The following is a 12487-nucleotide window of genomic DNA, read 5'->3' as shown; positions in this document are numbered from 1 at the left end:
AGTGTCTACAGAAAAAACACCTCATACACTTCTGGAGATACATATGTTCTACGTATCATATGAATAATGCTAACTATGAACTCCCGTCTCCCTTTAGGCACTCCTGCTCCTCCTTCTATTCCACGTATCGTGGACACACATGCCGATAGCATTAGCCTGGCCTGGTCGCGGCCAGTGGACGACGGAGGAGCCGACGTGATTGGCTACATCCTGGAGATGCAGGAGTCAGGAGCCGAGGAATGGACAAAGGCCCACGAGAAGCCCCTGAGGACCAGCGAGCACATGGTGCCAGCTCTGTCCTCAAGCAAGAAGTACTGCTTCAGAGTAGCCGGTATTAACATCAACGGAACCGGGGACTTCAGTGAAGCCTGCGTTGAGACGGAGCCGGTGGAAAGGCTAGGTAGGTCGCCTCTCTCCAACAACACCAGGGGTATAGTTCATACCAGGATCACTTGTGGATATTATTATTACAGTGATACCAGGATCACTTGTGGATATCATATTATATATATATCAAGATCACTATAGTATTACATTATTATTAGTTATTACATTTTTTTTTTCATATTTTCTTATATCAGCATCACTTTAGTTATGCCATTATTATAAAAAAAATGATGTGAGCTTCACTTTAGTTATTGCATTATGATTAAAGTTATATCAGGGTCACAATAGCTATAGTCTAAAGTTGTTGTTGACTAATGCTTTAAGAAGATGAAACTAAGATGTGTTCTCCCTTGTGCTGCAGAAACTCCAGACTTTGAGATGCATGACGACCTGAAGAAGACCATCTGTCTGCGTGCCGGCGGCTCCCTGCGCATGCCTGTCACGGTGACCGGCCGCCCCGCTCCTGCCCTTACTTGGAGCAAGGCTGGCGTGGACCTGCATAACCGTGGCTTCATCGACGTCACCAGCAGCTCCACCACGCTCATCATCGACAAGGTGCACCGCTATGACGCTGGCAAATACACCCTGGTAGCAGAAAACTCTGCCGGCAAACAGGAGGTCCACATCCTCGTGAAGATCTATGGTAAGATGGTGACAGACTCATCTGGGAATCTATAAAAACACAGATTACACTTGCCTTTCTCTGAACAGAGGAATCCTGACCGTTGTATTTGTTTTTCAGATACACCTGGGCCAACTGGACCAATCAAGATCAAGGAACTGACAAAGGAGTCTGCTACCATTTCGTGGGAGGCTTCCACAGTGGACGGCGGCGCACCGGTCAACAACTACATCATCGAGAGACGGGAAGCCTCCATGAGGGCCTACAAGACCGTCACCTCCAAGTGCAGCAAGACTTCCTACAAGATCGACGGTCTGATGGAGGGCATGCTGTACTACTTCAGAGTGCTGCCTGAGAACATCTACGGTGTGGGTGAGGCCTGTGAGACTCCAGACGTGGTACTGGTGTGTGAAGTGCCTGAGCCTCCTCAGAAGCTGGAGATGATCGATGTCACCAAGACCTCGGTGACTCTGGGCTGGGAGAAGCCAGAGCACGACGGAGGCAGCAGGCTGACCGCCTACACCATCGAAGCCTGCAAGTTCGGCACTGACAAATGGATGAAGGTGGCTACCCTGAAGACCACCGACTTTGAGCACACCATCGAGAAGCTGAATGAGAACGAGCAATACCTGTTCAGAATCCTGGCCATCAACAGCAGAGGAGCCAGCGAGCCCAAGGAGATGCTCACCGCTGTCACGGTTCAGGAACAAAGAGGTGAGAACATCCTCACAAGTTCTAATTATATCATATGTAATAAACAATACACCGGGTAATTATATCATGGTGTAATATAGAGGTAAGATCTTCACGTGTTTAGAAAGGCATGGCAGTAGTAGAAATATACAATAAACTATTCCTGACTCCATTATTACCTGTGTTCTTTCTCCAGTGGTGCCCATCGTGGATCTGTCCAGCATTCCTCAGAAGGTGGTGAATGTCCTGGCTGGCAAGGCTCTGGACCTGGACCTGCCCATCGTGGGCAGACCTCCCCCAGTCTGCTCCTGGTACTTTGCTGGTACCAAGATGAAGGGGTCGGAGCGCGTCAAGGTGAAGAGCACCGGGAAGTTCTCCAAGCTCACCGTGTCCGACACCAACATCGACGACTCCGGAGACTACACCCTGGAGGTCAAGAACATCACCGGGGTCACGACTGAGGTCATCAAGGTCATCGTGCTCTGTAAGAACCACTTTGAACCTCCTTCGGTTTGGACTGAATTCCATGGACCTCATCGATGATAGAAACTCAAATGTAACATTGTGTTTCTTTTTGTTTCTCCAGCCAAACCGGACGAGCCCAAAGGCCCCATCAGGTTTGATGAGGTGGACGCCACCTCAGTGACCTGTAGCTGGGACCCCCCAGAGAGGGACGGAGGCGCCCCGGCCAGTGGCTACATGGTGGAGCAGCGCGACGCGCACCGCCCCGGCTGGGTGCCTGTCTGTGACTCTGTCAGCAGACCCACCTTCAAATTTGACAAGCTGATTGAGGGCAATGAGTATGTGTTCCGCATGGCAGCGGTGAACCGTTACGGCACGGGAGAGTTCCTGCAGTCCGACGTCGTCATGTGCAAGAGCCTGAACAGTAAGGAGGATCCACATAATACCCTAATAACCACAGCACTAACAGTTTGTTCTGTTGGTACAATCACATCTCATTTCAGAATAACTTTTAGCATTTAGCATCATTAGCGTTCAGCACCACAAGCTGATCATATCAGCATTGCCATTATCATTATTATGAATGAAAGTAAATAGGGGATATAGATATTGATGAGACTGCTTCCTGATCTCCAGATGTGCCCGGACCTCCTGGTCGACCGACCGTCTTTGACGTGTCTCGTGATGGCATGACGGTAGCGTGGAACCCACCAGAGGAGGACGGAGGCCTGGAGGTCTCTGGCTACATCATTGAGCGCAAAGAGGTCAGGGCAGACCGCTGGGTGCGTGCCAACAAGAACCCAGTCACAATGCAGAGGTACAGATCCACCGGACTGATCGAGGGGCTGGAGTACGAACACAGAATCACCGCCATCAACGCCCGAGGGTTGAGCAAGCCCAGCCTGCTGTCCAAGCCCGCCGTGGCCACAGACCCCATCGGTGAGAGGGCACTAACCCTAACTCCCCTGTTTGGAGAGCACATCCTATCTTCTATGTATGAAGTGATGTATATATAACAAATGGAATCCTCGGTTTTCCCCTCCAGACCCTCCTGGGTGCCCTCAGAACCCCAGGATCACAGACACCACCAAGTCATCGGTGTCCCTGGCCTGGAGCGCTCCTGACGACGAGGGAGACGCCAGGGTGGACGGATACCTCATTGAGATGCAGAAAGTGGGAACTCAGGCTTGGACCAAGTGCAACACCACACCGTCCCTGATCTGTGAATACACCCTGACTAAGATGCCCCAAGGGGAGGAGTTTAAGTTCCGTGTCATGGCGTGCAACGCGGGCGGCTCTGGAGAACCGGCCGAGGTCCCTGGAACCATTGTAGTGACGGAGATGCTCGGTATGGATCACGCTCTTTAACTCAACATAATAATTTCCTACATTGTTAAAAAAATATTACTAAATTCCTTGAATGGACCTTTAAACTCCAAAGTAACACTTCAACTTAACATGTATATATATATATATATATATATATATACATACCTACATAATATGATCAATATTATCATATTCATTATGATAATATTCATTAAGTAGTCAAACCCACTGACCCCGCAATGCCCAGTTGAGTGTCCAACACGGGGCACAACATTGGGCTGTAACCTTAAACAACAATATTCTGGATGTTCTGACTAACCCTTTTCTGTCCCACAGAATCTCCGGATTATGACCTTGAACTCAAGTACAAGGATGTGTATGTGGTAAGGCAAGGAGCGGTGGTGAGGCTGTCTCTGCCCGTCAAGGGTAAACCCCATCCCACTTGCAACTGGTCCAAGGTTGGCGGCAGCATCTCAGAGAGCGCCATGATCGCCAACACCGAGGACGCCAGCGAACTGGTGATCAAGGGAGCGCAGAGGAGCGACTCCGGAGTCTACGACCTCCTGCTAGAAAACAATGTTGGTAAGAAGAAGGCTACGATCAAGGTCAAGGTCATCGGAAGACCCAGCGCACCAGAGGGACCCCTGAGCTTCGAAGAGGTCCAGGCCAACTCCGTTAAGGTGTCTTGGAAGGCCCCCAGTGATGACGGTGGTTCAGAGGTCCTGGGCTACATCGTGGAGAGACGCGAGGCCACGAGGAACGCCTGGTACACCGTGGACTCCCGAGTCACCGACACGCAGCTGGCTGTGAAGGGCCTGAGAGAGGGAACAGAGTACCACTTCAAGGTCACTGCTGAGAACTCTTTCGGTGTCAGCGCTTCACTCAAATCTTTAGAACCCCTGGTTCCAAAGACCCCTGTGTGTGAGTACTGGCTTATCTTCACTGTTGCCATGGAAACACTCCTTGATCAGCATGTTGCTTATTCGGTCCCTTTCACATTTCAGCATTGTTGATGACATACTTAAGCAATAACTGACCTGAGAATAGAAGTATCGTTAGTGTTATTAATATGAGGTGCATGGCTGTCCCCAGGTGTTCCCGAACCCTCCAGCATTCCACCAGAGATCATGGACGTGACCAAGAGCTCGGTGGCTCTGGCCTGGACCAAGCCCAAGGACGACGGTGGCTCCCCTGTCACCGGCTACTTCCTGGAATACCAGCTTGTGTCGGCTGAGACATGGTCTCGCCACCAGACGAAGATCACCTCTACCATGTTCACTCTGCCAGGACTAACGCCCGACGCAGAGTACTTGTTCCGCGTCATTGCCGTTAACGACATCGGGGAGGGCGAGGCCGGATGTGTTTCTGAAGCCGTCACCTGCAAAGATCCATTCGGTAAGCAAACTAATTATCTACATTAACAGCAGTAAAGCTCCAGTAATCCTCAGGTCGTGGAGTTCCACTGTCAGATTTAGGATTAACATTTTTTCAACAATGTGTTTCACAAAGAATAGGAAATTGATTTTGTTTCTAAAAATGAATTGGTGATCTGTTTTCCAGACAAGCCGAGCCAGCCTGGGGAGATTGACACAGTGAATGTAGCGAAGAACTTCATCACTATTCGCTGGAAGGCTCCTGCATGCAACGGAGGAAAGGTGGTGCTGGGATACTGGGTGGAGCACAGGAAGTCCACCGAAAGCAGCTGGAAGAAGTGCAACAAACAGAGGCTGAAGGACCTGGAATTCACCGTGCCCGGCCTGGCCGAGGCTACCGAGTACGAGTTCAGAGTGTTTGCTGAGAACGAGACCGGCATGAGCAGACCTCGCAGGACAGCCACATGCATCAAGACTAAACTCAGTGGTCAGTCAAGCTTTCATAAGCACATATATTCATATTGTTTACTTGCTATGCTCGCAGAATTCCTATGACTTCAATTAAATAATAATGGTTTGCTGTGTGCTTACAGTGGAAACCAAACCAAGCCTGAGGAAGGAGATGGACGAGGTGACCGCGAAGCTGGGCCAGCCGGCGATCATGAAATGCCAGATCATTGGCCGCCCCGTGCCCGATATCAAATGGTACCACGCTGGCAAGGAGTTGGTGGAGTCTCGCAAGAACGAGATGAGCTCTGACGGTCGCAACCACACACTGTCCATCATGACCGACCAGCAGGAAGATGAGGGAGAGTACACCTGCAAGGCCATCAACGACGCTGGGGACGCAGAGACCACTGGCACGCTGGTCCTAGAGGCGGCTCCCAGCTTCCATCCCGACTACCCCCTAAAGAACACCTACTACGCCGAGCTGGGCACCACCCTGCGCATCCATGTGGTGTACATCGGACGGCCCGAGCCCAAGATCATGTGGCTCCACGGGGCCAAGACCCTGGAGAACACGGACGACATCAGCATCGAGACCACCGAGCACTACACCCACCTGGTCATCAAGAACGTCCAGCGCAGGGTCAACGGAGGCAAATACAGAATCCGCCTGCACAACCACTTTGGACGTGCTGACACTGCATTCAACGTGGAAATCTATGGTATGTCAATCTAAATATATCGCATACAACAAGATATATGTTATATTTAGAAATATAATGTACTGGTCGAGGGGCTGGAGTACGTGGTCGTACTGGTATTGAAGTTGTATTTACTGGTGTTTGTCCCTGTAATTGCAGACAAGCCTGCCATCCCAGAGGGACCCATCGTCCTGGAGGCTCTGCTGAAGAACTCTGTGGTCATCAGCTGGAAGGCTCCCAAGCACACCGGGGGCTCCATGATCTCCAACTACATCGTGGAGAAGCGCGAGGACAAGGAGGCGTCCACCTGGGAGCTGGTGTCCTCCTCCATCAACGGCCTGTCCTGCCGGGTTCCCAACCTGGTTGACAGCGCAGGATACTTCTTCCGTGTGTATGCTCAGAATCGCTATGGCAACAGTGAGCCACTGGAGCTGGCTGCACCTATCCTCATCAAAAGTCAACTGGGTGAGCAACACATTATATATAATTATTATATTCTATACATTATGTATTTTTATTATATATAACCTCATCAGTCAACTGATTAACTCTCTATACTGACTAATAACTTCCAATAACACAGTTATATATGATTTTATTTATGATATATTACATGAGTATTTCATTATATTTTAAGACATCTATCTAAAAGTCTTTGCTTGCTAAACATGAAGATTTAGAAGCTCATGAATATTCCTTAAACTCTTCTACAGAGAAACCATCCCCGCCACTGTTGCCTGTGGTCTCTGGAATCACCAGAGACTCGTGTGTCCTCTCATGGAAGCCTCCTAGCAGTGATGGAGGATCGAAGATCAAAAGCTACTGCCTGGAGAAGAAGGATAAGAAGAGTGACTGGACACCGGTGACCACCGACGAGATCAAACAGACCGTGTTCTCTGTCAAGCGCCTCACTGAGGGCACTGAGTACGTCTTCCGTGTGAAGTGTGAGAACTTAGGTGGACAGAGCGACTACAGCGAGGAGACCGCTCCAATGGTTCCCGCCATGGCCGTAGACGTCCGGGCCCCCGCCTTCAAGGAGGAGCTGAGGAACCTGAGCGTCAAACACAAGAGTAATGCCACGCTGGTCTGCAAGATCATTGGACAGCCCAAACCTGTGATCAAATGGTTCAGACGCGGGAAGGAGATCCACTCCGACGGAAAGAAGATCAAGATACAGGAGTTCAAGGGAGGCTACCACCAGCTGGTTATCTCTGAAGCTGATGAGGAAGACTCCACCATCTACCAGATCAGAGCCACCAACCAGGGAGGGTCGATCTGTGCTACAGTGTCCCTGGATGTAGAGGGTAAGCTACAAGAGACTACTCTCACATTTCATCACATATTAAAATGTATAAAAATTGTATACTCGTACACTATCCTGTGATTAACTTATTCATCATCTTATTTGTAGTTCCTGCCAAAATCCACTTGCCAAAGAACCTTAAGGATAAAGAAGCCATTCCTGCCCTGCGTGGAGAGATGGTTAACATCAAGATTCCCTTCGGAGGCAAGCCAGACCCTGTTATCACCTGGCAGAAGGGACAGGACCTGATTGACAGCAACGGCTACTACCAGGTCATTGTCACAAGGTCATTCACCTCCCTGGTCTTCCCCAACGGAGTGGAGAAGAAGGATGCTGGTTTTTACATTGTCTGTGCCAAGAATCGCTTTGGCATTGATCAGCAGACAGTTGAGCTGGATGTGGCTGATGTCCCTGATCCTCCGCGTGACATCAAAGCCACTGATGTCTCTCGGGACTCTGTGACCCTCAACTGGGTGGCCCCAGCGAACGATGGTGGCAGCAAGGTCATCAGCTACATCATTGAGAAGTGTCCCACCACGGCGGAGAGGTGGGAACGTGTGGCCCAGGCCCGGGACACCCACTACACCGTCATCGACCTGTTCGGAGGAACCGGCTACCAGTTCAGGACCATTGCCGTCAATAAGTTTGGACAGAGCACTCCTTCCGACACCACCGGCTCGGTCATGACCAAGGAGGACAAATCCAGAGTTCTCCTTTATGACAGGGAGGTTGATGAATCAGGCCGCATGCCCAGGGGCAAAGCTCCCCATTCCGGGGCCAGCAATTTGCACGACAAGTTTGCGATAGCTGAAGAGCTCGGCAGAGGTCAGTTTGGTATTGTCCACCGCTGTGTCGAAAAGAGCTCTGAGAGGACCTACATGGCGAAGTTCGTAAAAGTGAGGGGTGCAGATCAGGCCATTGTTAAGAAAGAAATTGCAACTTTGAATTTGGCCAAACACACCAACTTCCTCATTCTCCACGAGTCCTTCGACAGTCCTGAGGAGCTGGTGATGATCTTCGACTTTATCTCTGGTGTGGACATCTTTGAGCGCCTCAATATGGCCGACTTTGAGCTTAATGAGCGTGAGATTGTCAACTACATCAGACAGGTGTGCTCAGCTCTGGAGTTCCTGCATGATGAATCCTATGGATGCTTTGACATCAAGCCTGAGAACATTGTATACACAACAAGAACCAGCTCTAATGTGAAGATCATTGAGTTGGGCCAGTGCAGACACCTGACTCCCGGAGACATAACCAAGATTCAGTATACCACATATGAGTACGCTGCCCCCGAGATTCACCAGTGCGACATGGTGAGCTCTGTGACAGACATGTGGTCTGTTGGTGTCCTGGCCTATGTGCTCCTCAGTGGCTTGAATCCATTCACTGCTGAAACCACCCAGCAGATGGTCGACAACATCTCCAATGCAGCCTACAGCTACGATGATGAATCCTTTAAGCAGGTCAGCGTTGAGTCTTTAGATTTCACCGACCGCCTGATGACCAAGGACCGCAAACACCGTATGCGAGCTGTGGAGGCCCTGGAGCATCCCTGGCTGAAGAGACCAGAAGAGGAGCTGAGCACCAGGCTGATGCAGACCAGCAGGCATAAGAGATACTACCAGGCCATGGTGAAGAAAGAGTGGAACACAGTGGTCTCTGCTGCTCGCGTGGCCAGTGGCGGCTCCATCCGATCCCAGAGAGGAGTCTTTGTTGCCAAGGTGAAGATCGCTCCGTTTGAACATGGCCCTGTAGCAGGGCAGATCAGCCATTCTGTTGTCAACGAAGGAGACAAAGTCAAGTTCGCATGCAATATTGAAAACTATGACGCCACCACTGAGGTGACCTGGTACTGTGGTGTCAGGCAGCTTGAGGCTGGGGAGAAGTATGAGATTGACTATGAGGATGGCCTTGCTGTTATCACCATTAACAAGGTCACAAGGTCTGATGATGGTACTTACAGATGCAAGATAGTTAATGAGTATGGAGAGGACAGTGCCTATGCTGAGCTCTTCATCAACAGTGTCAGATCTTACCGTGACTTCTTCACCACCCGTGTGGTGAAGAGGGTGAAGAGGAGAGTTGACACTGCCAGAATGCTGCAGAAGCCCCCAGAGTTTACCCTGCCTCTGGTCAACCGCACTGCCTACATTGGAGAGGACCTGCGCTTCGGTGTGACCATCACCGTGCACCCTGAGCCTCGCGTTATCTGGCATAAATCTGGACAGAAGCTTAACCCTGGAAGTGATGATAAGAAATACACCTTCATCAATGACAAGGGTCTTTACCAGCTCATAATTCACAAACTGGATATGGATGACGATGCAGAGTACAGCGTTGTGGCTCGTAACAAGTATGGGGATGACAGCTGCAAGGCTCGTGTAACTGTTGTTCCTCGTCCCAAGCCAGCAGACCTCACCCTGCGGCCCATGTTCAAGCGCCTGCTTGCTAATGTTGAGTGCAGGGAAGGCCAGAATGCACGCTTTGAGATCAGAGTTTCTGGCCGGCCTGAGCTTAAGTGGGAGAAGGACGGTACACCACTGGCTTTTGGCCCATCTATTGAAGTTGTCCACGAGGGCCTGGATTACTTCATCCTGCACGTAAAAGACACTCTCCCTGAAGACTCTGGTGTGTACAGAGTCACTGCAACCAATTCCGCTGGATCTGCTAGCTGTCAAGCCATCCTAAAGGTGGAACATGTCACTCATGTAAAGAAGGAGTTTGAGATGAGTGAGAAGGACAAGAAGAAGTTGGCTGAGAAGGTGGCCTTGGATAGGAAGGTGAGGCTGTCTCAGATTATATCTGGCACTGAAGTGATGGCTCTGCCACCTGTGGCTATGCAGGCAGTCAGAGAAGCTGCTATCATGTTCAAACCTGCCGTGACAACAAAGAAGGGTGATAAGACAGAAGCTGAGATACAAAAGGAGAAAGAGGAAAAGAAAAAGAGGGCAGATGAGAAGAGGATGCGCATGCCATACGATGTGCCAGCCCCTCGTGTCATCAACCCAGCTGCCCTGGAAGAGGATGTAGAGATCAAACTCTTCAAGCCTTTCTCTGACATGAAGTGGTACAAGAAGCTGCGTGATCAGTACGAGTTCCCTGAGCCCATGGACAAGATCTCACAGAAGAGGTTGAAGCGCATCCGTCTCTCCAGGTGGGATCAGTTCTACGAAGTGCCGTTGCCAAGGATTAAAGACCAATACAAGCCTAAGTGGCGCATCCCATCAGTCAGCCAGGACGACCTGGAGACGGTGAGGCCTGCCAGGCACCGCACTCCATCCCCTGAGCTGGAGGCGTACAACAGGATCAGGAGAAGATCTCTGGGAGACTTTTCTGATGAGGAGCTTCTGCTGCCTGTGAATGAGTACCTGTCAATGAAGAGAACTGAGGAGCAAAGGCTTCTTCTCGAGGATGAACTAGATTGCTCTTGCCTTATCCCCAGCTTCCCCCCGATAGAGTTTGAGCTGTCATCCCTGCGCCCCTCCTCTCCTAAAAGAGTCTACACCGATGACGAAGATAAGGAAGAGGTCAAGAGGTATGACTCTTATCGCATCCCATCTAAATATGAGGCAGGCCCAAGCTATGTGGACCTGCGCCAGAGACACGACACAGCAACTTTCAGACCTCCCAGACAGAAGCAACGGGTCCATGAGGAGAAGGAGGACCAGGAACTGCTGCGCCCACACAAAACCAACCAGAGAATCACTTCCTACAAAAGCCAGCTCAGACACATGGAATTTGAGGAAAAGACACGAGTCTCCAGAAAGGAGACAACTGTTACCACCTCCAAAGTTTCTGAAGCAGTGGAATCGGAGTACATCTCCTCTGTAGCCTCTGCATTTATAACTAAACCAATCAAGAAGCTTCCTCCACCTGAGCCTGAGAGGAGATCCCATACCCCTGATAGGGCTTCCAAATCAGATGTTACCTTACCTAAAGTCGACTTCCTGTCACGGTACGAGGAGAGGAAGCAGGTTCTGAGGTCAGAAAGGAGGTCAGTGGAACAGAAGGTAGATGTGGTGAGTCAGGCCCCTTTCAGTCTGGACCACTCCCCACGTGTCACCATCAGGATGCGCTCACACCGCGTCCCCTACGGCTCTAACACCAAGTTCTCCCTCAACATCCAAGCAAAACCTGCAGCTGAAGTCAAGTGGTTCCATGATGGAGACCTGATTCACCAGAGTGAGAAATACCGCATGAGCAACAACAGTGGTATGCTGACTCTCCAGATCATTGAGTGTCTTACAGAGGACGCCGGTACCTACCGTGTTGTCTGCAAGAATGCTAAAGGAGAGACCTCAGACTACGCCACACTGGATGTATCCGGAACAGAATACGATGCCTTCTCTTCATTCCGCAAGGAGGAGGAGCCACCATCCTTTCATCTCCCTGAGATGACCACGACAGAGGTGTACCATGTCTCCTCTTCAAAGACCTCTGTTCAGGAAACTGTCCATGAAACTGTCCAGGAAACCATCACAGTTGTTGAGAAGAAAAAGGAGGAGCCTAGCCTTCCAGCCAAGATCTTGAAGAAACCAAAATCCATCATTGTGGAAGAGGGAGACCATGCCGTCTTTGAGTGTGATGTTGAAGGTGATCCAACACCTTCTATAACCTGGCTTCATGAAGGGGTCGCTATAGGATCCTCTGCCAGACACCAAATTGCCTCTACTCAGCAAAGCTCTACCTTTGAGATTTCTTCTGTTCAAACGTCTGATGAAGGCAGCTACACTCTGCTGGTAGAGAATCCTGCAGGGAAACAGGAAGCCTATTTCACCTTGACCATCCGCAAGGATGAATCTAAGGAGAAAGTAATAGCTTCGCCTAGGGTTGTTTCACCAGAGGCCAAATCTCCACTAGCAAAGTCCCCTGAGCCAATTAAGTCACCCCGAAGACTCAAATCCCCTGAACCAATCAAGTCCCCCACACGAGTCAAGTCCCCACAAAGCGCCAAATCCCCTACTCCCTCTGAAGACATCAAAGTCAGCTGTGAGATGACAGGACAGCCCGTGGAGCTGCACAACAACAAGACGGTTAGTACGCTCCTCATTACACTCGTTATGTATTATTTGTTGGCTATATTTACATAACCTGATTGTTAAATTACCATTATTTACATTTGTTCATTTAGTTTTAAAAATGTAAAGTAATTTTGCAGAGTAATATT

The 12487-nt window shown here is 50.1% G+C and overlaps 1 protein-coding gene across 6 annotated transcripts in view; it reads left to right on the top strand.

Annotated features, from left to right (window-relative positions):
• LOC311358382 (titin-like) overlaps positions 1 to 12487 on the top strand; it is a 150724-nt gene that overhangs the window by 136825 nt on the left and 1412 nt on the right. For all 6 annotated transcript variants that reach the window (XM_084478402.1, XM_084478401.1, XM_084478400.1 and 3 more), the window contains 14 exons: positions 98 to 400; positions 749 to 1030; positions 1130 to 1723; positions 1899 to 2186; positions 2289 to 2588; positions 2801 to 3103; positions 3210 to 3512; positions 3830 to 4414; positions 4586 to 4888; positions 5054 to 5353; positions 5460 to 6035; positions 6174 to 6479; positions 6728 to 7318; positions 7426 to 12353. In XM_084478402.1, coding sequence (XP_084334528.1) covers positions 98 to 400; positions 749 to 1030; positions 1130 to 1723; positions 1899 to 2186; positions 2289 to 2588; positions 2801 to 3103; positions 3210 to 3512; positions 3830 to 4414; positions 4586 to 4888; positions 5054 to 5353; positions 5460 to 6035; positions 6174 to 6479; positions 6728 to 7318; positions 7426 to 12353 — 9962 coding nt within the window. The remainder of the gene's footprint in view (positions 1 to 97; positions 401 to 748; positions 1031 to 1129; positions 1724 to 1898; positions 2187 to 2288; positions 2589 to 2800; positions 3104 to 3209; positions 3513 to 3829; positions 4415 to 4585; positions 4889 to 5053; positions 5354 to 5459; positions 6036 to 6173; positions 6480 to 6727; positions 7319 to 7425; positions 12354 to 12487) is intronic.

The sequence above is a fragment of the Micromesistius poutassou genome, assembly GCF_964030765.1.
Source record: "Micromesistius poutassou genome assembly, chromosome: 14".
Lineage (NCBI taxonomy): Eukaryota > Metazoa > Chordata > Actinopteri > Gadiformes > Gadidae > Micromesistius > Micromesistius poutassou.
The sequence above is the reverse complement of the archived record's forward strand: the minus strand, read 5'-3'. Positions and strand labels throughout refer to the sequence as shown.